Below are 26470 nucleotides of genomic sequence, written 5' to 3' on the forward strand. Positions count from 1 at the left end.
TGGGGTATAGAGGAAAACATCCTGGACTTTGAAATCAGAAGTCATGAGATCTGAATTGTTACTCTGATCCTTGTTAGCTCTGGGTGACCTTGAGCAATCCACTTTACCTCCATAAGCCTGAATTTCCTGATCTTTAAAATGGATGTAATTCTTCAGATAGTTTTCTATTCCAGGAGTTATAAGATGATTTATAATCCATTTTAAAATTCTTAGTCCCTCTTGAAAACACTGAACACTCCATTCAAGAGGGATAGACAAAGATTTGGTTTTTTTAGGAATAATTTTGTTTTTTAGGAATAAATTTTAATAGGAATAAAACATTTTAATTGGGATAAAAAGGCATTGATAAACAATAAGATTTGAATCTCAATTTAGGCAATTCTAAATGAGATAGACGCTCACTCCAGGAGAGAGTGACCAGAGCTCAAGCGAAGCTCATTCATACTGCCTACAAAAGATATAATTCAGTTTTTGAGTCAGTCATTCAACAATAAGAATTCATCACTGCGTTACTATATGCCCGTCATTGTGCTAAAATCTTGGGGAAAGGGGAAAAAAAGAAATTAAAAACAAACAAGAATGAACCCTGCCCTCAAAAAGTATTCCCTCTATTTGGAGAGATCTGGAAAATTCTACAAAGAGCATATTCACCATCTCCATACGAGATCATCTCTTTGAAACCAATTTGCTCCAGCAAAGTCGCTTTTACCAGTCCACGTGCATGTAAACAGTATGATTTCTCCTTCGGACTTTGATTGTGCCACTCATTAAAACTAGGAATCCTGCTTGTGCTTAAGAGACATAGATGCTGGCAATGAGACATGCAATTGCTCTGCCTTCTCCTTTCCCTTCTGGGGATGGCAAAGTGGGGATTACATTTTCTCACTTGTGAAGCCAGGGCAGGGCAGGAGTGCCATAGATTTGAGCATGTGTCTAATGATGCAGACACTTTTATGTGGAATTTCACAGACTAGCACATCAGTGTAATGGCAAGAGACGGCTCTTTGGGCCTGAGTCCACCACACGGGGCCTCTCCATGAGCATTTGTACAGTCTGCTTTTTTTCTTTCTCTTTTATGCTTGACCCTAGTTGTTTGTGAACCAAGCAGCTGATGGAAAGGAAGAGTACACAAATGAAAACAGTGCAAGGGAGAATGTAGTAGCCTGAGAGCTTCAGTTTTCTTGTCTGTGAAATGGAGTTGAACTCATCTCTTAACCAGTCAATCAGTTAGCAAGGATTTTATTAAATAGCTAGACTTATACAGGCACCAGGATAAGTGCAAAGAATCTCTTTTCCAGCTTTATTTTGCTGTATTTTCTAAGACCAAATCCCATTAAAAACTCTTGTAAAGAGGTAATGATAATTTATGATTTCAGAAACACTCCCTACCATCTCCTTTTCCTTTCCTTTCCCCCAAATAAATACCTCCTCTCTCTTCTAGTATATACATCTGAGCATCATTCTTTTGTCTTAACACTTTGTTCCCTGCTAAAATGTAAGCATGGTTAGAGAAAAATAAAACCCTAAACCTTATCAAGCATGGAAATTTTTGTGTGAATGAGTTCTCAAGAAGAGGGATTAATAGGAAGCAGAAAATTTAGCATGAGGATTTACGATAAATCCCTCCTCTGAAGTTTCTTGTCCATATAACTATGTGTGCGTAAATTGCTCTAAGTGTGTTTGGTCATCTGTAAAAAGAGGACCTTTTGGAGATGACCTCTGACATCCCTTTCAATTCTAGAATTATGGTCCCATGATGGATAACTGAAATGGAGAAAATGGAGAAGGTAAAAGGACACACACAAATCTGAGCTAGATGGGGCCAGAGTCAGAGTACAACGACTTTACACCTTTCCAGAATAAGGCCAATGACAAGTCTGCTTCCCCCAGAATGAATATTGATCTATAATTGGACTTCTCTTTTTCAATAAACTTAGTATGCAAGTGCAGTCCATATTTCCAAGTACAAGACAGAGGGGATGCAGGAACCTTGGTTAGGTTCTTCGTAGCTGTTTTTATTAGAAACAATTGAATATGTTACATGTAAACTGACATATTTTGATAGTTCTTTCCTTTTGTAAACATGTTTTCCTCATATCACCTTTGAGGACCCAATTATACACTTTTCTCCTTTTATATCAGATGAGGCCACTGAAACCAAGAGTTTCAATGACATGCCCAAAACCACAAGAATTTGCAGTGATCACATGGATACTTGCATCCAAATCTCCTGGCTTCATATTTAGTGAGCTTTCCTTAAAATGTTTGAACCAAAAGGGACTTTAAAGATAATTGCTTTAATGTGATAGATTTAAAAAAATAGTCATTCATAGTTATGTTTTCAACCCGAAAAGAAAGGAACAAAACCAAAAGATTGAAGCTCAAATGACAGAAATTAGGACATTCCACTAGACCAGAGAGGAAGTATTTGGGTTCTTTTGAGTGAAAACAGAGAATTGATTCATTCATTGTTGATCTGGGACAAGAACCTTGTTTTCTTGGATATCTGGGCAGTATTTTCTCATTGTAAAAAGCTGCCTGTCACATCGCCAATATCTATGAAATGACATAGTGAGGGTCATCCAGCTTCTTGAAGAGGTTTTTGTCCTTTCATTAAATCATCACTCACACTAGCCAGTAACCTATGTCCATTTCTGAGCAAAAATGGTGAGAAGTGAAGAGTGATGATTGATTACCACTTAAACAGATTTGAGGTGCAGTGACAGGATAGGGTAGTTTAGGCCATCCCTGGGCAAAATTGTCATTTGTTTTTTGGATTCTTTTAAAATTCTTTTTTACCCTCTTGCTTCCTCCTCTTTATTTCTACCCTGATTTTCTTGATTTCCCTCTTGAAACTGCTCCTATGATGTCCTATTTTACCCATCTTTAGCTTCCTTGATAAGTTAAAAGATGCCTTTTAGCCACTTCTCTCAGGATTTCTCAGTTTTTCCTTGCATGATAAGATGTGTATGATTCACAGTGCAGTAGCAGGGGAAAACCAAAACCATTTGGGGGCTACTGTGAACTAGCACACCAGCAGAGAGACAGCTTCTGGCTCACCATGGGACTGAAAGTAGATTTGAGCATAGAATAGAAAGTATGTCTTTCAACACAGATCCTTAGAAACTACATAAAGTTTTATCAGAATGCCCTGTCCAGGAGTCAACTAAATGTCTAGTGTCCAAAGGGGTCTTTTATATCCAGTAGTCAACAAAACGATGTGTAGTGATATATTTTGGATATAATGAAATGTTTGAAGACCTTGAAACTATGTTATTTCAGTCAAATCTCGCTGGGGAAGATAATGGGCAAAGAGCTCTTTTATTTAGGAATACACATTTTTTTTGCTTCTAGTAAAAGATGATTGCTCCCCAATCTTCATTGCTTCTGAGTTTTGGGGGGATGTTTTTCATGTTTGTGAGGGGGGAGAAATGGTGTAATGATGCCTAAATTATGTTTGCAGACACAGTAAATAATAAAGGGAAATATAAATGAAGCTTGAGTGGCTACTAGTTAACTTGCTCAGGACAATTGTTCAACTGCACCAAATCAAAATGGTATAATTCCTAACAATATAAAAAAACCAAACATTCCTCTAGAGAAAGAATGGAGGGGCACTGTTGATGAACCTGTTTTCAAATGAGAGAAATCATAGACTGCCTTTGATGCCTTTGATGAATGCTTGAGTGAGGTCTGAACCGGACTTATCTAAAGTTGCCAATGTAGTTATTGCTCTAATTAGCGGCTCTTCTTCCTCAAAAACTTTTTGTTTGGAATCAGAAATAGTAGATTCAGTTAGAAATCACTCCCTTTGTTAGAAAAAATCAATATTAAATGAGGCAAAAATGAGAAAGAAAAAGAAAATAAGAGGTTCAAAAGGTGCCATTCTCAGAATCTCTTAAGCATTTTCATTAAGAATTGGTTGCCTTGATGTCTGTCTTAATTAAAATCATAACCGAATAGGATGAGGTCTATCCTTACCTGAGGTATGAATTTCCATTAGACTCAGAGTCAGGTGGCCATAGTGGTTGGAGTGCTGGTTTTGAAATAGGTGGGAAAACTCTACCTAAGAAACTTAACAACTGTATGACCCTGGGCTGGGTAATACCATCTTTATTTCCATGTCCTTTCATCAGGAAGCTTGGGATAATCATAGCACCAACTCAAAGGATAATTGTGAAATTCAAATTCCTCTGACTGATCCTCTTGCCTGGAATGTTCTCACTCCTCCACTCTAGTGATGTTGCTGGCTTCTTTTAAGTCTCAAGTGAAATCCCACCTTTTTCAGGAAGCCTTCCCTAACCCATCTCAATCTAAGTGATTTCTCTCTATTTATTATTTCCTCTTCATCCTGTGTGTAGAGTTCTTTGTATATAGTTGTCTGCAAGTCATATCTCCCATTAGATTATAAGATCTTTGAGTGCAGGAATTGTCTTTTAATTCTATTTATAGCCTCAACACACTTAGTATAGTGACTGGCACATTTGTCACTGTTCAATCATTTGGTCATGCTTGATTCTTTGTGGCCCCATGGACCATAGCATATCATTATAGTCCATGGAATTTTCTTGGCAAAGATACTGGACTGGTTTGTCATTTCCTTTTGCATTCTGGTGTATAGTAGGCATTTAATGAATGTCTATTGAATTGAAATAATGTATGTGAAATACTGTGCTAAGTTCAGCACAATGTGGTACAGATTTAATGATAGAATTGGTACATAGAGCTTAAAGGTTCATAGACATCTTATTTGATCCTTAGAACAATCCTCATAGTAGGTGCTATGATTATTTATATTTTATAATTAAAGGAAATGAGCCTGAGTTATTAAGTGACTTACTAAGGGTCACACGGCTATTACATGTCTAAAGCAGGATTCAAATTTGTCTTCTCTACTTAGTCTACCATTCTGTCAACTGTACCATTCTAGATGCATCAATTAGATTAGCTATTTAGGATTTGGAAAATATGAGCCAAATTCCTCAATAACCAGTGCTCAGTTAAAGTGATTCACAAATGGAGAATAATCTTTATTTTCTTCCTCTCCTCTTACACCTAAGAAACATAGTGGCACGCATTTTTGTTTTTAGTGCCTGTGTTTATGTGGAGGCAGGGGGAGAAAACTGGTGGGCAGGAAAGGAAATAATTAATTTTAAATGGACTCTGAAAGATATGAGACAAAACCCATTTTAACAACAACAAAAATAGCAACAAACTCAGATGATCAAGTGAAATGAGAAATGCATTTAATTAATGTCCATAATACAAACTACCTCTGAGATCAACTAGTTCAGTTACTGCATTTGACAGATGGGGAAACTGAGGTTCAGAGAGGGAAATGCTTCCTTTAGAACACACAGGCATTTTATTTCTAATCCAAGCCAGTATTGGGTGCCAGGTAAATACTAGCCTGGATTTTTCTTTCTAGATGTTATAGCCCAGAATCTAGTTTTTCATTGGCATTAAGATGTCCTTGGCAAACCAATGAACACAGTAATTCGTGGTCTGAAGTAGTTATTGTATCTTTTGAAATATGAATGGGAGGACTCCTGAATCTCCTCTAATTAGACAGTTTTCTACCCCACACAAGAATAAATACACACTGTAATTGTATTCTGTCTAGAGAGGTTTGAAGGCAGGGTGTGTGGTCATCAGAGCGGTGAGGACTTTTAGTAACAAGAGAAATCTTTCATGTATCTGAACAGCTTGCTGGAGGGCACAGCAGAAGTTTAGTAATTGGATTTTATCAAAAATGGGCTACAAGTCTGTAAATACAAAGGTAAGTTCAAAAGTGCCTTGCAGTGTGTCACACATTGCATCTTTCTGTGCTGAAAATAGCTTAATATTTTATGTTTGGCAACAGTGAACATCCCTGCAGGCATTAGATGGGATAATATAGCAAGAGAAAAGAGGAGCATTCACACAGAATCAGCCAAGTATTCCCACATTATGCTTCTCTAAGTACATAGCTCGAATAAATATGGTTTGTTTATGTCTCATATCTCAGCTATCCACTCAAGGAGGTCAGGAAAGAGGAAGAAGTATGATAGGAGAGGGGCAACCTGATTTAATGGACAGTGTTTTTCCCTTGTTTCTAAGGTTTGTACCACTTCTCAGTCCCTGAAGATGTTGTTCTTGGTACTGCGATAGGAAGAGTAAAAGCAAATGACCAGGATATTGGCGAGAATGCCAGGTCGTCTTATGACATCATCGATGGCGATGGGACTGCACTGTTTGAAATCACTTCTGACGCCCAAGCCCAAGATGGCATTATTAGACTGAGAAAGGTAAATATAATTAAGAATTTGAATTCATTTCATAAGAAGAAATTAATTGTGTTTAAAACACTTTTTAGTTCAGGAGCATAGTTCAAGACACTATGAATATCATAAAATAAATAATTGTGTTAGATGAGGTTATTTTAGTGCACAGGTTTATTCTATCTTTATAGGCTCACCATATATTAATCTTATTTATGTATACTAGATACAACCTTCTTGCTTTTTTCTCCCATGTGACACTTCATTTCCCATCTAGATGCCTTGGTACAGCCCTGGTTCCAGCACATGTATTTGGGGCCAATTTTCATCAAATATTTATTAAATAACAATTTTGCTTTTTATAGCATAAACCCATATAATAGAAAGTAACAGCCTGTTGAATGCTACTCTATGAATGTGGTTGAAACTCTGAAACATCTAGTACTTTAGAGAGAAGTATTTCAAACCCACTTGATCTAACTACCTCCTTTTACATATAAGAAAACTGAAGCCAGGAGAAGTCCAAGAACTTCTACGAGGCCACTAAGATGATCAGAACTTGGAGCCAGTTTTTCTGATACCCAAACTGAGGTTCTTTCCACTCACCAATTTTCTCTAAGAAATCAGAGAACCATCACCTTCCAGAGTGGAAAGGTACTTATAGATTCCCATCTGGTCCAAGCCCTACCTCAGTTTTTGCCACAATATCTTTCCAGCATGTCCTAGGAACACATTCCTCACCTTCTCAATCATCCAGTGGTAGCTGCACCTAATGATCCGGCGAGCAGAAGATCCCACACTTAATGAGTCACAGCCTTGTCTCTTCTCAGTTTCCATTTGTCATATAGATGAATGGAAATGACTTAATGCACAGTGTGATAATGAAGTATTTGCAGTCAATTGGCTTCGGATGTTTGTCTATATTAAAAATGGAAGCATTTAAAAATATTGATCCCTCAGATTTTAATTATGCAATGATTACTATACACAAAAATGTTTATGTAATATAGCCGTCTAAAAATAGCTGGCTGATAATTGTGGGGTAGTCTTAAAAACACAGCAGTACTGTTTTGGGGACACCAAGAGCCTGTTTGTGTCTAGCACTAAGAAATGAATAGTAATGAAAAGGTGTATAAAGGTGGCTTATGTTTGAAATAGAAGGTGATAAAGGGATATTTAAATCTACCATTGGCCCACCAAGGCATGTTTCTGTGGGACAAAAAAGATGCAAAGGGCCTCCCATGTCATTTTTATTGTTATTATTGCTTATCCATTGGATTCTATGAGGCTCTTTTTATGAACTAAAGCAATTAGCCTTTTGCTCTAGTTCCCTTAAGAGTTATTCATAAACTCAGAAGCCCTCAAATTGTCACCGTGAATATTTGTTTCTGCGCCACCAGACACTTCTGGGATATAGTAGTATTGCAGTGAGCAGTTTATAGAGAGTATTATTTACACAAAAGCGATAGTTTTCTTTTCTGCTGGTGGAAATTCACAGGGCATTAGAATGCCACTGGCAAATTGTAGTTATGGTGGGTGAGGAAGTAAGTGTGATATATATCCTGAGGATCCACTGGTGTTTGCAAAGAATCTGAAATCATAAAATAGGTACAGTAGGTATGATTGGCAAATTGTGGATATGCTGATGTTGAATAATCTATTCATAGGTACAAGAGCCTAGTAATTTCAGAAAAGACAAGAAAGAGAGTGTGCTTAGCTTGTTTACTAGAAAATTTTGCAAAAGAGCAAAGTCCCATTAGAGCAGACTTCAAATACAAAAATCAACACAATTTTTTCCAAGTAAGAATGTATATTTAAGCTTTCACAGACTTTCTGAAAGAGTTTGATCATTTCTGTTCGTGTTCCCATTTTTATCCCACCTCACACATTTTAAGATCTATTTTTTATGTGAAATTGTAATGCAGATCTAACTACCTTTTTTGAGACATCCCAAATTTGTGTCCTTGAAATTTGAAATTATTATGAGATGCGGAGAATGGCATTGTGATGATGCAGATGTGTATGTCAAGTTGCTAATATGGATTTATTCAAGGAACTTTTTTATGTTAGTGCCTTCGTTAACTATAATTCTATGATTTTTAAAGATATGAAATATGAATGACCAAAATTTTATCTGTAATGATGCAGTAAAGCAGCTTCAGGTGGCTTCTACAGGATGGGAAAAAGTATAAGCAGGAGTCTATTTATACCTTCCTCAATCTTGTCTTCTGGCATCTAGATATAAACACAAACACCCCAGTGTACACACACATACATTCATCTCTTCACAGGGATACCTGTCTATATAGTACAAACCATATTATATAACTGTTTCAAGGCGATCCTGAGAAAAATAAATCTCATTTAGCCTCATGATTAGTGGTGCAGGAATTTTTTGGAAACAAAGTTATTTTTTTAAAGCATAAATACTTTAATTGAGATTGGTGTTAAATTCTGCTTTATATTGTCTCTTTAGACTAAACAGTGGTTATTTCTGGCCCTTTCCATTTCACACACTGTTGTAGAAATAATAAAATATTCTTCCCAGAAAGAGATGGTGTGTGATGCCTCCTTATCTCCTACTAGCAGAGGACCGATTAAATGTGTGATTAGTATGCGGGTCACATCAACACTAGTAAAATTTTATTATGGATCCAAAGTGAAATTTTGATGGTACAATTCATGACGAAGAATATTTTGTGAATTTCCCCGGAAAAGAGGAAAACAAAACAACACAATAGGAGATTGCTTTTCACTGAGCCTGTATAATAAACAGATATCAATAAATGCCTATAAAATTTACAGGTTGGATCCTAGGGAATGGGAAGCGATTGCATTAAAGCTCACTGAATGTGTTTAAATGCACATAACTTTCATCCATCAGCATTATATTCATTTGTTCTTGCTTCTGTGGTCATTAGTGAGAGACATTCATCTTTGTCATTCTTAACAGCCCCTGGACTTTGAGACCAAAAAATCCTATACGCTGAAGGTAGAAGCAGCCAATGTTCATATTGATCCTCGCTTCAGCAGCAGGGGACCGTTCAAGGATACAGCTACAGTAAAAATTGTAGTGGAGGATGCTGACGAGCCCCCTGTCTTCTCATCACCTACTTATCTTCTGGAAGTCCATGAAAATGCTGCCATTAACTCTGTGATTGGGCAAGTGACCGCCCGTGACCCTGATGTCTCGTCCAGTCCAATAAGGTATTTTTTTTTCTTTCAAGTCAGTTCTGGAAAGTTTGTTTGTCTGGCCAGCATACTAAGTACATGTGCATTAAGAGTGCAATAATGGTAGAATCTGTGTCTTCACTTCATTTTATGCTAAGCATTTTCCCCCCTTTGAAAAAAAGCAAAGTTGAAAATGCTGCTAACAGCCTGGTTGAGTTCACTTTTTTCTTGTTGTTCTATTTGTTTAATAATAGAAAAAGCAAAGAGCATCTAGTCATTTCTCCTCTTTTGACAGTTAGAGTGAATTAAATATAAGAAAGTGGAGGAATGAGACAGCAGGGCCTGACCCCTCAGGAGACACCTCTCTCATTTCTTTATTTCCCTCTTAAGTAATCTTCTGATTCAGGACTCTGAAGGATAATTCTGATTGGTTAGCATTTCTGGAATGGTGCCACAGGGTAGATATTGCTCTGGGTGTTTACAAAAGTGTATTTTGTTTATACATTCCTGCCTTGGAATTCTGAGAATGGGAAATAATCTTTCAGATGGGTTTTCTAAAAATTCAATTCTCCTTCTCAATATGACCCCATTCCCACCCCTGACCAACTAGTACATGTCTTTTTCCCTTTGCCAATCGCCCATATGACAGGACAGGTACTCTAGCTAAATAGATTTCTTCCCAAAGAACACTGAAAATCTATAACTTGCTCACTGGTCTCCAGGGGTGAAGGGTTGGCTAATGATGTGTTTGAGTGTGGATTTCAAATATTGTCTCAGAGATTTTTTTTTTGGTATTAAAAAAATGCCTAGAAGGAAAGATATCTTTTCAAAGAATTTTACAGGTTAAACCATGAAATAGATAGAAGTTCATGCCTAACTTTAATACCAGTTGCTTTGGATATGAGTTTAAAAGCCCAGGCTCTATTTAATTATGTGACTCCAGAAAACTAGTCAGCTACTCTGCTTGGTTGTCTTATTTATTCACCTCAGTCTTAAAATACCGACTGCTTTTTTTGCCTCCCAGCAAAGTGGATGAGGTTGTGATGGTGAATGATTTCACATGGAACTGGAAACTGAAATGACAAGTCTGCAGGTAAACCATGACTTTAAACAAAGAAAAGTCCATTTAGATATTTAAAGTGGGAGCATCTTGCGTGAAAAAAAAAAGTATGTCATGGTCATAGTTGCTGTTTTTTCTTCCATTTCCAACTCCTAGGGCACTTAACAAATGTGAAAAGATTGTAACTTTACAGTTCAGGAGACTTGTTCTGCTAGGTGGTACAATGGATAGAGTAGTGAACTTGGAGTCCAAAGACCTGAATTCAAATCCAGTTGTACCATATGACCCAGGACAAATCTCTTGATTTGTCTGTCTCAATTTCCTCATTTTTACAATGGGAATAATGATAGGCATATCTCCAAGGGTTATTATAAGGAAAAAATAAGATCTTCGTAAGAGCTTTATAAACTTTAAAACACTATATACATGATAATTTATTGGGTTCCAAACTTGCCTCTGTGACTTTTTATCTGTGTAACCTTGGACTAATTGCATTTTTCTTCTACATCTATAAAATGAGAACGTTGGACTAATGATCACTGAAGTCTATTGTAGCATTAGCACCATAATCATGAGTTCACATCATGGAGAGATAAATAAACTTTTCAGAATATCATTCTCTCACCACTTGGGGGGTTGTTTTGTTGGACAGGATGGTTAGATTGGATCTCCTTGATCCATTCTCTAAAGAAATTCGATATAATGTGGACATCATAAATGCTCTCATTTGACCAAAACCCATATATGTTTGTGAAGGGGTTGTGCCAAATAGACAAGAAGACAAGAAGTAAAAGAAAGTCTGTTTGTATTCCCTATCTGAAGTCTACACATTCACTCTTTCAAGGTCACCAAAATAGAGTGCTGAGATATAAACAAATACAGACTTCCTACTATTCAGTGACTAATTTCTGTGACCTCCCTTTCTTACCTCTCCTAAATTACACATTTAAAAATTGAGAGATGTTCTGACTACATATAAATCTCTGTATCATTTGAACATATCTCTAAATGGATGGAGGCTAGATGGGAGGAGAAGAGGGGGAATAAGCAATAGCCCAACTCCCCTTGTTTTTCTTGTTTTCTCCTCAGACTTAACCAAGAAATGGTTAAGGCAGAGCAGATTTTAGTGTCTTTTAAAATAGTACAGTTTCACAATTTCATTTGGGGTCAAATTAAATATAATATTATTCCAGAGAACAAGTATGAAAGAGAGAAGTGATTCACAAGATGCTATTTGTTAGCCTGATTTTCTATATTGTTTCAGATAGATTATGTTTGTCTCTCTGCTCACAATCAGTTAATTTGTGTGCAAAGCTGAATTTTCCAACTAGCCAGTGCAATTCTCAGCTCTTAAACTGTCTGTCAGGCTCAGAAAAGGTAGATATTTAACCTTGCTTTATCTGGAGGACATACATATTCAAAGAAAAACTATTGGTGGTGGGGGAAAAGCAAAAAAAAGAAAAAGAAAAAGAAAAAGACAGTTGAATTACTGTAGCTTCAGGACAGTCATATTTTTACATGCTGACAAAAAATTATTCATCTTTTATGCAAATATTTACTTTGTCATTCAATGAGAAATATAGACTTATTAGAGCATCTGCCATGTTACATTCCCTACTGTCCAAGCTGCCTAGGAGATACAGTGCATCTTTTCTGTAACACACATGGAAGTACCAGTAACATCTTGTATTTTTAATAATGCTTTCAGGGGAAAAATTATGCACTGTGACAAGGAGGCATGACTTCCCCATTTTTCCCTTGGGAAATATGCCTTTATGAAGCAGTTTCTACTTTGAAATGATCTATAATTTTCTAGGTTATTGATTATCAAATGATAAGAGCTAGTCCCCCATCAAAACTCTAATTCAAATGCTAGTTTAATATATGTTTTTAATTAAAAATTACATTTTGAGAGCAATAAATGAAAAATGATATTTCATTTGTAACAACTGCATACATAATAGCCTAATAAGCCAAATACAGTCAGGGTTTTGACATTGGATTATTGTAGTTTCTATCATTTCATCTACAGCTTTTCATAAGTAATGGTAAATTAGCTTAAACTATCCAAGGAGATGGAAAATAGCATATTTCTTTCCTAAATGCTGCCAGGGCTAGTCTAACTACCCTTTTCCAAGAGTTCTACCATATCAGAAATGAAGAAGTGGGTTTGGAACCTAAGAATTACACCCATCTCAGGAGTAGCAGCTGACAGACCCCCTCCAGTACCTCCATCTGGTTTCAGTGATAAAGCTGTCAAGAAGCCAACTTGTTTTTGAGGAAGATCTTGATATCTTCTCGAATGAAACCAAACCTTGGAAGACAATTCCTCTATGCCTGGAAGTCAAAAGAAGGCCCTGCTTTTGCAAAGGTCATTTTCCTCCCTTATCCACTGTATCTTTTTTTTTAAATTTTAAACCCTTAACTTCTGTGTATTGACTTATAGGTGGATGATTGGTAAGGGTAGGCAATGGGGGTCAAGTGACTTGCCCAGGGTCACACAACTGGGAAGTGTCTGAGGCCAGATTTGAACCTAGGACCTCCCGTCTCTAGGCCTGGCTCTCAATCCACTGAGCTTCCCAGCTGCCCCCTATCCACTGTATCTTGGTCTACCTCTCATCCTGCTTCCAATAATTTCCTGGCCATCTTCTGTACACTATCCTTGCCCCCCTATTCCCCTGCTCCCTTTTACTTTTGGTTCTGGAATTATAAACATATCACCTCTTTCGATATTTCTGGGAAGGGACCAATTTTCCCTGTGGACTTTTATGAGGACTCACCATCCTCATAAATTTCCAACCCAATAAATCACTCATAGACACTATTTCCTTATGTGATACCTCTCACATTAGAATACAAGTTTCTGGTGGAAGGGGATATTTTCCCTATAAATGACCTATCTGAGTATATAGTGCTTGGTACAAAGTAGGAACTTTATGAAGACTTTTTAAATCCACAAATTTCATCTCTTTCTCTCTTTCTCTCTCTCTCTCTCTCTCTCTCTCTCTCTCTCTCTCTCTCTCTCTCTTCATATCTATATCTTTGCCTATCTATCTTAGATGAGATTTGAATAGAATATGTAGACCTTGGGAACCCTTAGGACACAATTTTAGAAGATGAAGGCTCTACTGGAAAAAATGATGCATCTTATTTCATTTGTTTAATTTTCCTACCAGAACCTCAATTAATTGATTGATTGATTTTATTTAATTTTTTAAATTCAATTAATTTAATTAAATTTAACTTAAGAAGGAATATATTTGTTCCTAGACTCACTGAATCTTAATCCTTTTAGGTTCTTGAGTTTTTATGAACCCTTTCTTTCACTAATATGCTCAATTCAAAAGACAATGGAAACTTGCAGTGTAGGCTTATTTAGGCTGTAACATTTTTCATCATGGAGTAGAATTCAGACTGAAAAGGCATGGCTTCAAACCTCAGCTGTACTATTCACTTCGGAGGACAACTTTGGAAGAGCAGATTTATTTTGTTACCTTTAGTTTCCTCATCTTGAAAATGAAGGAGTTGTATTAGATGAAATCTATGATACTTTCTAGCTCTTGCTTGTCAAAGTCTAATGTCTTTTCTCAATCCTAATTCTCTCAACTTCACTGTAGCCTTTGACACTGTTGACCACTGTCTCCTTCTTGATACTCTATCTTCTGTAAATTTTTGGGACACTAATCTCCTAATTCTCCTATCTGGCTGTTCCTGCTCTGTCTCTTCTGGTTCTGTTCTAGGATCTCTTCTGTTCTATTCTATTTCACTTGGTGATCTAATCAGTTCTCATAGGATATAATTACCATCTCTCTGCTGCTGATTCTCAAATCTACCTTTCCTGTCCCAGTCTCTCCTCTGATATCCATTCTTAAAATTCCAGCTCCCTCTCTGACTGACATCTTGAAGTGGATGTCTAATAGATGTCTTAAATATGTCTCAGATATGGGGCAGCTGGGTAGCTCAGTGGAATGAGAGTCAGGCCTAGAGACTGGAGGTCCTAGGTTCAAACCTGGCCTCAGCCACTTCCCAGCTGTGTGACCCTGGGCAAGTCACTTGACCCCCATTGCCCACCCTTACCAATCTTCCACCTATGAGACAATGCACCGAGGTACAAGGGTTTAAAAAAAAAAAACAAAAAAAATATGTCTCAGATATGTCCAGAGTCCAGAGTCCAGAGAAACTCAATATGTCCAGAAGAGAACTCTTTGCTTTGCATCCTAACTCTCCCTCTTCTACTTTCCCTATTACTGTAGAAAGGAGTTCTACATTGCTCAGGCTCCTCAGGTTCACAATCTAGAAATAAGCCTGGGCCTTTATTTATCTCTCACCCTCCACATCCAAGCTATTTGCCAGTGCCAATCAATCTAACCTTTGCCACATCTCCCACCATCTTCCTTCTCTCCTTTGTCATTGCCACAAAGCTGGTGCAGAACTTTATCACTTTACACCTTACCAATAGCCTGATGATTTGACCACTTGCCTCAGCTTTCTCCCCACTGTAATGCATCCTAATTCAGCATTAAAGTGATTTTTCTAAAGGACAGCTTTAATCATGTCACCCTCTACTCAATAAACTACAGTGACTTCCTGTTGTTTATGGGAACAAATATAAAATGCTCTGTGGCATTCAAAGTCCTTCATATCCTAGGCCCCTCCTTCCTTTGCAGTCTTCTCACACCTTACACCTCAACAGGGACTCTTCTATCTAGTTACATTGGCCTCCTGGCTGTTTGACAAAGACATTGCAATTCTCTGCTCTGGGCATCTGTCGGTCCTCCATGTCCTCCTCCACTCAGTCTACCAGCTCCCTTTGGATTCTTTTAAGTCCCAATTAAAATGTCACCTTCTGTAGGAAACCTTCCCTAACTTCCTTTTATTCCAGTACTTTCTCTTTTTAATAATTTTTTTTAATTTAGCCTATAGATCTTACTATCTCTTCCTTTAGAATGTAAGCTCCTAGAATGCATCAACTGTCTTGATTCTTTTTGAATCCCCTAGTTTATCAAAGGCACTTAATAAATGTTTTTTGATTCATTTACTGAAAAGGGACAGGTCTACACTGATACTTCTTTGAGAAACACAAGAGATGAAAGTAATGGGCTAAGAACATTGAATATTGAATTATATGACACTTTAATGGGAAAACATAGTCAAGAATTATACAGAATATGACTTGAAGAGGTCATAAAGGATTAGCTTTCAGCTTAATATATGGAGGTGAGAGGTGATCATGATAATTAATATGGAGAACTCTCAGTAAATAAACTCCATCAATTAATACAGATCTGCAATTTGTCTGCTGCTTATAGCCTTAGGAAATTATTAAGTGCAGTAAGAGGTTAAATGACATGCCCAGGGTCATAAAGCCAATATACAGTTGAGATGGCACTTGTTCCCAGGTCTTCCTCATTCCAAGGTTAGTTCTCTATCCACTCTACCATGCTTCTACTCAATAAATAAAGCTATTCCAAACTTTAAAAAAGTGCTGCACTACTCTTTTCTTTCTTTTCTCATCCTTGCTCTGTGATTTGCATCTCTGGGGAGAATTTATCACTGATACTTTCACAGGTCTTTAAAATTTTTTAAGTAAAAAGATCATGGAGATACTAGTAAATAGGAGAAATGTTAGAGATAAAAGAAATGTAAAAAAACTTGACATAAAAAGATTGCAGAAGCATTTAGTATTTTTGTAAATCTGAATGCTATTGTATCGACTCTATTGTGATCTAAACAGACTGTTAAGATAATCCTGAGCAGAGGATAGAAAAGGAGATTCTTACATTGACTTGTTTTTTATTCCAGTATGCATGGCTTATATAAGGTCCTGGTCCCTAAATAACCTAAAACAGCATCAGATGGGTTCAATGAATGTAGTAGAAATGCATAGAAATGACAAAATATATTAATATATTCTGGACATTTCACTTTTGTTTTTATGACTCCAACTGCATGGTCAATTAAGAGTTATACGTGATGAGGGATTTCATTCCATTTTTTAAAAGTAAAATCTTGCTTTGTTTTTTATATAAAGATACTATATTATAGTTCAAATTTATCTTGGACTTTTAAGTCCATGCACAAGAAACTGCAGGGGGGCAAAAAAGAAAATTTTATTTTGTTTTGTTTTGTCTTCCAATCTCAAGAGCCTAGCACAATGCTGTTTTCTCAGTCCTTGCTTGCTGAATTGAGTAGCAAAGTCAAAGTCCTTTCTTCTAACACTATTGAGGTAGTTTTTTTAAAGGCAGTTTTATCCACATCTAATATTTAAAGAAATTGATTTATAGAATTTCTAAGATAGAATTAAGTGAATTACCCAAGGTCAAATGTCTAACTGGTTGTAGATACAGAATTTGGACACTTGACTCAAAATCTGGTGTTCTTTCCAGTTTATATAATACATGTGTCCGCTGGGTTTTGGGGAACCCTAAGTTTGTCCCTGTCCCCTGAGAACTCACCCTGAGGGAAGTCCCGGACTGAATGATAGACCATAAAGTACTTAGTGATCCCAGTTTAGGTGGAACTAGTAGCTATAATCAAATGTTAAGTACCCTTTTTGTCTTAGAAGTTTCTCTTTTTGTATGAGAGTTCTCACTCTGGTAACTCAGTCCTAGGCTGGACCCTTTCCTTTTGTATCAGCCTTTCCCTGATATTCCTGCTGGGAGTCCTTATTTCCTCAAAACCATTGAAAAGCCAATCAATCCGTACTTCCCTGTCCTGAGTTCCTAAAAGAAAATAAGATCCCTTTGTTCTATTGTTCTTTGGAGAATCATCTAGTGCCATGATCCTTAAAAGATACTATTACCAGAGTCCCACAGCCCTTGGCTTTGTGTGGTTTTTAGGTGCTCTACTGTGTGTTGGCTGATTATTGAGAACTATCTATTTCCTTCCTGATTAAAGACTGGGTTTTACTGACTACTTTAGTGGTTCAGTATTTTTTCCAGGTTGACATATTATTTCAAATATTCTTATTCTGGAAATGAATAATTTCATAAGTTTCCACCTGTATTTGGAAAGTTTTATTCAGCTGAATTTGATAACCATGTATTAAAAAATGACTACTATGTAATGGGTTCTAGTGGTTGGCATAAAGGGTTTCAAAGATTCATTCTACTCTGACCATTTCTTTAAGGAATTTATAAACTAATAGTTGATAACATGCATGAAAACAACAATAATAAAAGGTGAAGTGGAAAATGAGAAAGAATATGTAATGATATAAAGAGAACTTAACTACAAATCAGTCTACTGGATTTTTATCTGGTCTCTATATTTAACCCAGGAAAAAAAAGATTTAATTTAGAGTGAATTGATTAGACAACATGAGGTCCTTTTCAGCTTTACATCTATATTTCTATATTTTAGGCACTGTTGTCCTAGGAATGCAAAAGCAAAAAGAAAAATTCTGACCCTTAACAGCTAGCATTTCATTAAGGTGAACAAAAAAATAGGCACATATACACTTAGAGAAAGCATAAAAATTAATGCAATCATTTCATGGGAGGGAAGCTCTAATGGCTTCATTTATACACAAAGACGAAATGTGGGAGGTGATGCTTAGACTGATCATTAAAGGAATATGACAATATTCAGAGATAGAGGCATGATGGAGAGCATTTCAGGAATGAAAATAAAAAGATTTTACAAAGGTCAGGTGACAAGAAGTGAAATGTTGTGTGTGAGGAATAGCAAGAAAATCAGTTTGGATAAACCTTTGAGTGTGTGAGTGGAGCTTATTAAAAAAAAACATTAGAAAAAGGTAGGGACCAGATAATGAAGGACAAAATGGGGAATGACAAAAAGCAGAAAATGAGCTCTCTTTAAATGTTTGGAGGACTAGATTATACTAGAATGAGAAAGGGAAAGATGTGTTTTGCTTTACCAAAGAGGACAAAAGTAGATTTGAGCTCAATATAAGAATGATTTTCCTGACAATTAAAGCTATATGTAAATGTCCCTGAACTGCCTCATTGGTCTGTGAATACTCCATTCATGGAAGTCTTTTGAGGTTGAATAATTGCTTGTCAGGGGGATTCTTGTTTCAGGTAAGGATTGTACCAATGGTTATTGAGCTCTCTTTAAATCCTGAATTGAACTTAACATGAGTTTAAATATTTGGAAAGGAAAATAATGGGATGCTCCCATTAAGAATCAAAAATAAACAAACAAAAAGCTGCTAGAAATGCCAAAACTCCTTTCTGTTTGGATTGAGAATTGATAAATAAGTGTATATGGGGGAAGGGGAGATAATTGAAGTGGGTAAATTTGGTTGCCAGGGTAACTCACTCCTGACTGGAGGAAAAAAATTATGAGTTTCAAGCTGTTGGAGACTCATACTATCATTTCTCTTTTCACTAAGTGAGAGAAGATGAATCAAGGAGATAAAATCATTAAATGGAGTTGAGTTGTTCACTACTGTGCAAAAAAAGGAGCAGACTTTTAGACCTCTGGAATTAGGAGAACAACAATAAAAATCCTTTGCTTGGGTAATTAGATATAGGAATAGAGCAATTAGTACCTACAAGCCAAGAAATTGAGCAAGGTTTTTTGTTTCAATTGTTTTCTGCTTTATTTTTTTGTCCTACTAAAAATGTATCCATGAAAGGAAGTTAAAGATTTGATTTAAAACAGAATAAAGGAAACCAGGTTTAAATTAAGTAGTGAGAGATAACAGTTGAAGTTTAATGGGAAAATGTAGTAGCTACTTCCAATCAACAGTATTATCCAGTATTCTAAGAAATAATATGTATTTTAAGAGAGAGAGTAACATATATGGCCATTAAAGATCAGACAGTTATTGAGCAGAAAGACAATATCCCAAGTCCTTGTGGAAGTACATGAGTAGAGTACCAGGACAGAAGGAAGTTCAGGGAGAATAGAATTCAGAAGAAAGTTCCCAGGTCAGTTCACCATTGGAAAGCCCAAGTTGGAGGAGGCTAGGAAGAATAAAGTAGGTAAGAATGAGTCACTTATTGAGTCAAAAACATTCACAGATCTTAACTAGGAAGTCTAAAAATCAATTAGCAATCAACTACCTTAATTTCTAGTACAAATACTATCTTTCCTTAAATATGTTTTAAATTATTGTTATACTTACAGAGTTTCTTTTGAAAGAAAATATGTAGTTGACCAGTTGATATATTCAGTGCATGTTAACTATTATCCTACCAACTTAACCAAATAGGTAATGCTCACCTATTTGACTAATGCAATTAAAATCCATTTAATTTTTAACACTATTCAGAAAGAAATAACCACTATCCACAGGGCTGGTCTTTTGATTATAAATGTATGACATAATGGAAAATATCATTTTATATGGATTAAAACAAAACATGCCCACATTAGATTTTTCTTTTTCTTTTTTTTATTTTCCTAATGGTGCTAGGAAATTTTTTGTTCCCATTCTCTGTTGTGAGATTTTTGTTGCAATGTGTGCAACAAAGAGAAGGAAGAGAGCTGAGAGGGTAAGAGGATAACAGGATCCTGCATTTAGTTTTGCTGCAAAGTACAAAAAGTTGCTATAAAAAGACATGGGCACAAATCTTAGTTCTGTCACTTAACTGCTGAGTGAATTAGGATAATGACTTTATCTTTCAGTTTATTCACCAATAAAAGCAGTAGTACTAGTAGTAGTACTGCCAATCACAGCAGCAACAATAATAATGGCAATATATAGTATTTTAAGGTTTGCAAAGTGCTTTGTAAGCAACCCACAATAAACGAGGGAAAGGTGTTCTTATCCCTATTTTACACATGAGGAAACTGAGGCAGATAGTGTTTAAGTGACTTGCTTAGGGTCACACAACTACTAAGTTTCTGTGGCTAAATTGACATTAGTTGTTGTGAAGATGAGGTACAGTGATCTGTTCTTGATACCATCAAGGTGTTCTAAAGTTAAGCATCTGCAAATCATAGGGTTATTAAGAGAAAAAATAATCTTTAAAAACTGTAAAGTGCTGCAGAAATTTTAGTTAATGATTGTAATTGTGGGTAGGAAATTATCAAGATGAAATAATCATTCTTACTCTGACAATGTTTAGAGTTATGCAGCTTCAGTTTTTCACTCAATAGTTGAGGTTCCATGGAGCATTTTAAAGGAGCAGCTGTGGCTCTGTGATTAAGAGCACTATCTGGAGTCAGGAGAAACTGAGTTCAATCCAGTTTCAGATGCTTCCTAGTTTGGGCAAGTCACTTACCCTCTGATTGCCTGACAAAAAGAATCCACTGAACTAGTGGAGAAGGAAATGGCAAACTCCTCCAGTGCCCTTACCAAAATAATCTCCTGGAAAGCTTTGACCCATGGCATCACAAAGAGTCTGATGCAACTCAATGATTGAACAACAATAACAAAGTGTATCTGGAAGGGAAGACACTGGAAGGCACGGAGCTTTGAGTAATATGAAATTATAATCTATGTTACAAAAATTATCTTAGATTACTCAGGGGCAAGATTAATAATACTCTATTAAAAACAAAACAAAACAAACAAAACCAAATGTCATGTTTCCATAACTACTGATGTTTGTTGGATGAAGAATACAAGCTTTAATAAGCTCTAAATATAAGAACAGGAGCAAGTCATTGAACTGCTAAACTTCCTTTCCTGTGTATGTAAAATGGAGATAGTAACATTTGTTTAAATCAAAATATTTTATAAGGGAAGTATTTTGTAAATCTTAAAGTGCTAAGTAACCCTGAATAGTTTTTATCATTTGTCCTATGAATGAAAGACAGAGTGGTACTATCAGAAAAACAACAAAACCAAACAAATGAACAAAATACAACTGTTTTCCTAGCTGTGACCCTGTCCAATCTGCTTAATATTTTTGAATTACAATTTCCCATCTGTAGAATGGAAATAATAATACTCCTTTTCCCCACTTTCTAGAGTCTTCATAAAGGAAATCCTAATTAAATCCAAAGTTGCTTTTATTTTTATTTCTGTAAATGAGTCTACTATAAAGGGTGCTAGATTTAGAATTGAAGAACTGGGCTCAAATCTTCACTCAATAACTTTTTAGTCTTCTGAGTCTGGACAAGTCATTTTATCTCAAACCATTTTTATTTATTAATTTTTAAAAACAAGTTAATGATGACGATAATGATAATGAGTGATATTTAAATAGTACTTTAAGGTTTATAAAATTTCACAAATTATATCACTTCATCCTAATAGTAACCCTAAGAGGTAGGTACAATTGTTATCCCCATTTTACAAATAAAGAAACTGAGGTTGAGAGCGATTAAGTGATTCACTTAATCCATACAGTTAGTAAACCACAGAGTTGGTGTTTGAGACAGAATTTGAACCTAGATATTTCTCATTCCAAGTCCTGTACTTATCTATTGCTCCACTTTACTGTCATATAATTATGTCAAAAGTTGTTCCAAGGAAATAATTGTATAGACCATAAGTTGTGAGCAAATAATAAATATGTGTAAAAATGGTTCTAGTTTTAGGGTAAGAAGTCTTAGAATCAAATCCTAACTGCTGACATAGTAACTATATAACCATTGTCTCTATAATTTAGCCTGTAAAATGAGGAGGATAAATTATATCACTTTTAAGGTCTCTTCCACCTCCAAATGGCTATTGCATAGCATCAGAAAGGGATTTCAAGCCCAGAGTGTCCTTCCCTGCTTTTATAAAGCCATACTTGGTCAGACTCCTAACCTACTCCATGGTTAATGCTTCTTCCTCTCCATAGAGATTGAGAATGATGGAAGCCAAGAAATTAAAGGCAGTTGAGAAAATGTTTACCTCAAAGATAAAGCATTCATATTTTGGTGGGGAAAACATCTCCTGCTTCTGGCTTAAAGCATCTGACCTGTTGCCAACAGTGGATGCCCTAATGGACAATGTTTGGAAGAAACCCAATGTCCATATGGCAATTTATAAGAATCCTGAGTTTCTCTTGGGGCAGCATTATTGCTAATAGGACTGTCATTCCTATCAGGTGACACGCAGGTTAATCAGGTCAGATCTTTGGTATAATGTGAAAGACATAAATTAGTCCTTGCTCTGATGGGAACTGCAAAAAATCCACTAGCAAGGCAGTTAACTGCTGAGGATACTGTCTTTGCAGTTCCAAGTAAAAGAGTAAGTCTTCATATAAACAATTTCCATTACCTTCCCCCTCATTTCTGTTGGATCTTAGAGTAAAATCCCTTTATTGCGTTAGGAAATTGAAACCTTCCACATTATTGATTTGGGGGGACATTGATATAATGTAAAGAAAAATTCAAGTCAGGAGAGCTGGATTCATCTCTGTTACTTTTAGTTATAAAATGACCTTGGGCAAGCCAAAAATAACCCCCCAAAACCCTAAAACCCTACAATACAAATAGAACAGATATTTTTAAGCAAATATTGTATTTACAGGGAGGCTGTGTTTCATAGGAAATAGAAGACCAGCAGTTAGTTATTCTGGGAAAAAAAAGGACCTGAGGGTATTAGCTGACTACAAACTCAATATGTCAGCAGTGTGGCTATGGCAGCCAAAACAGCTTATGTGATCTTGGACTATTTTAAGAGAGGCAAAGCTTCCAAGAAGAAGGAGATGATATTCCCACTGTATTCTGCCCTCACCAAACCTCATTGAAGTTCTGTGTTCAGTTCTTAGAGTGTGATTTTAAAAGACCATTGAAGTCCTGTAGATTGTAGACAAAAGAACGATCATGAGAGTGAAGGATCTTGAGTCCATGAAATATGAGAATTTGTTGAAGGAATTGGGTAAGTTTAGCCTGGAGAGGAAAGGACATAAAGTGGACACAGTAGCTTTCTTCAAGTATTTGAAGGGCTACTGGCTAGAGGAGGGATTGCTTTGCTAAGTGTGGCCATAGAGGAGAGAACTCTCTGGAGGGAGGTTGCAAAAGAGACAAATATCAATTTAATGTCAGTGAGTCCAGTCCTTGCCAGTATCAGGATGGTCATAAAGTCTTCTGAGATTTTTGGTTCTTCTTAGATTGGGAAGAGAGAAAATTAATAGGAGATCATCCCTTCTAAAGTGGGAAATGGGGCAGAGGCTTTCACACTTAATATAAAAGTAATTTTTGATGAGAATAAGATGGAAAAAAGGGAAAGATGGTGGCCAACCCACTCAGTGGCTTGGGCAGGTGTTGCCTGCCACATTTGTAGTTCCCTTATCTAAAACAATGAGAAATAATCTCCATTTGATAGACAAGCTGGGAGGGTGTGTGTATGTATGTGTGCAAGTGCTTGATGGTAGGTGGGAACTTGCCCCTTTCCTAGGAACAATGCAAGAAACCAGACATCTGATAGAGGAACAAAGAAAGTGTCCTGTCTTACTCAAATTGTGCCTCTGGGTGTATATGTATATTTGTTTCTGTTAAAAACACATTTATTAGATTTTACTTTTTTATTATTTTAATTTAATTTTAATTTCCTAATTTTTTCCAAAATTTAATTTTTAAATTTTATTTCCCCCTAATTAGACCCTGTTCTTGTATTTCTGTGTTTCTCTTAGCAGCATGAGGGCATAAAGGGAACTAGGAAAGACAAAAGGGATCTTTCCTAGTTCAGGATTGCGAGTTCCACACAGTAGTGATTACTCTCTAAAGGGGAGGCAATATGAGGCATTTCATATTGTTGGAAGCAAATTTCTCTCTCCTTTATGTCACCTTTTTTAATGTCATCTCTCAGTGACCTGGATCTCAAAGACTACTGAGTAAATTCAGGTATAGAAAGCCTTCAGAGAAAGGAAGTTAAAGAACCAAGAAACCAAGGAGAAAGGAAATTGATCCCACAGGCACTGGGGCAACCCAGGCAAATTAAGAAACTCTGGTTGGTTCCTGAAATGTGATGTATGAGAGTTAGTGGATGGAGAAAAGAACTTATAAGGGGTGACCTGGTGGTCTCTGGGGTCTTCTGGCTAGATCTTGGAAAGCAAAAGGAACCCTTGTCAGAAGCTAAGTATCTCTCTACCTCTTTCCTATATTTCCCTCTCTTTACTACTTCTACTTTGATTTAATAAAGTTATTAGGCTACTATCAGCCTCATAATTTTAATTATTATAATATATAGCCTTCTAAGCATAGAATCACTGTGACTGGGTTCTTTTGCATAAATTTACCTGTAGTCTCTAGTCAAATTACATTAGGAAATACAAACACACGCACACACACACACCTTCTTACCAGGACTATCTAAATGCAGAATGGTAGAAAGGACTACTCAGAATAGTTATAGGACTCCCCTCCTTGGATATCAAACATACTATAGTGAGGATTCCCTTCCTGATTGGTTTGGCCACTGGGGTCATTTTTCTAATTTTCTGATTCACCAGGAGTCAGGAAATATGCTGAGGCTATGTGACCCAAGACAAATCACTTCATCTCTCTGATCAGGTGCTAATCTGCATTGATAGAAGGAGTGTGCATACCAAAAGTTCCCTACACCAATGGATTGTTAGTCCAAACCAAAAAAAGTGTGCACACCATTGGATGAAGTATTGGAGGAAGATACACTCTTGGTTAAAGTGCCTGGTACCTGCCCTTAAGAAACGTAAAGTCTAAGAGGTGACTGAGATAGCAGCATCGAGAGCTCCCAAGCAGGTCCATTGTAAGGGATGTGAGATCCCTTCTGACCAAGGGGAATCAGGGCATCATGAAGGAGATGCTCCATGGACTGGCCTTGAAGAGATGGGAAGAACATCTACAGGTGAAGAGGATTGGGAGAGTTCTGGAATGGAACAGTGTAAGGATTACTATGGTAACAGTTTAAACCGTGGAATTACTATAGTAGATTAGATGATCATAAGAAGGTATCCTTTCCTTAAACTTTAAATGTTAAAAAAGCCACAAAACTTCAAGAATCTAAACATTGGATGATTCTAACCATAGGTTAATAGATATGCAATCGGTAGGCTCTTAGAGGTCATCCAGGTCTACCCCTCCATTCCATAGAAGAGGACACTGAAGTCTATAGGGAGGAAATACTTTCCCTAATATTATAAAAATACTAGGATTTGAAGCTTTGATCTTTAGTGTCCAAATTAAAAGCCCTTCCTATTATGCTGTTACACAAAATAATGGCTCATATAAAATATTACCATAATAAGCCATAACATTAACAATGTAGAAATCACAGTAAGCCACTATTTTTAAGAGAATCACAGAATAGATAAGAATCCACAGAATCCACTCAACTTTGCTCTCCAAAGCATGAATCCTATTTGGGCAATAGAATTTCAGCAATAATATGCATGCATACTTTCCACAAGATTCAGGCATTCTGCTTTGCCTCATAAACTTCTTAAAGAGAACTGTATAATGACATTTTAAAACCTTCTGCTTTCAAATAAATCCTTTGACCTCCTCTGTGGAGTCAGGGAAATTATCTCTCTAATACTTACCTCCAGAACTCTGAGAGGGCCCAGTTTCCATGGCCTCTGATGGGGTTGTACTCACATTTGGGCCACTCTAATAATTTGGGATTGATTGTTTTATGGCTGTTGAAAAAGCTCTAGATTTCTCACACAGTGGTAGATAAGGGCATCCTGAGAAATGTCGAGGTGTTTACCTATTCAGAGTTGATAGTTCATTGATTGCTTGTGAGAATTTATTGCCTAATAGGCTTTCTTAAGATCCCTCCCCATCTCAGCTATCAGTCCTTACTACAGTGATGGGATTTATAGGTTCAAAGCAGGTTACTGCCACTTTGGGGAAGCTATTCCCTGATCAGCATGGCCTTTGGTTAACTCCATAGGCCATGTCTGCTTAAAAACATTTGGGGAGCTGATTTTTTTTTATATTTATTAATATTCATTTTTAACATGGTTACATGATTCATGCTCCTCCTTTCCCCTTCAACCCCCCCCGCACCCCCCCAACCCATGCGCATTTCCACTAGTTTTGTCATGTGTCCTTGATCAAGACCAATTTCCAAATTGTTGGTAGTAGCATTGGTGTGGTAGTTTCGAGTCCACATCCCCAATCATGTCCACCCCAACCCATGCGT

The 26470-nt window shown here is 36.6% G+C and overlaps 1 protein-coding gene across 7 annotated transcripts in view; it reads left to right on the plus strand.

The window, feature by feature from the left end:
* Nucleotides 1–26470, plus strand: part of CDH8 (cadherin 8) — a 488877-nt gene that overhangs the window by 261269 nt on the left and 201138 nt on the right. For 4 of the 7 annotated variants that reach the window (XM_044663244.1, XM_044663243.1, XM_044663241.1 and 1 more), the window contains 2 exons: nucleotides 6100–6287; nucleotides 9214–9504. In XM_044663244.1, the coding sequence (XP_044519179.1) occupies nucleotides 6100–6287; nucleotides 9214–9504 (479 nt within the window). The remainder of the gene's footprint in view (nucleotides 1–6099; nucleotides 6288–9213; nucleotides 9505–26470) is intronic. The other 3 variants (XM_044663239.1, XM_044663242.1, XM_044663240.1) reach the window with 1 other exon arrangement.

The sequence above is a fragment of the Gracilinanus agilis genome, chromosome 2 (assembly GCF_016433145.1).
Source record: "Gracilinanus agilis isolate LMUSP501 chromosome 2, AgileGrace, whole genome shotgun sequence".
Lineage (NCBI taxonomy): Eukaryota > Metazoa > Chordata > Mammalia > Didelphimorphia > Didelphidae > Gracilinanus > Gracilinanus agilis.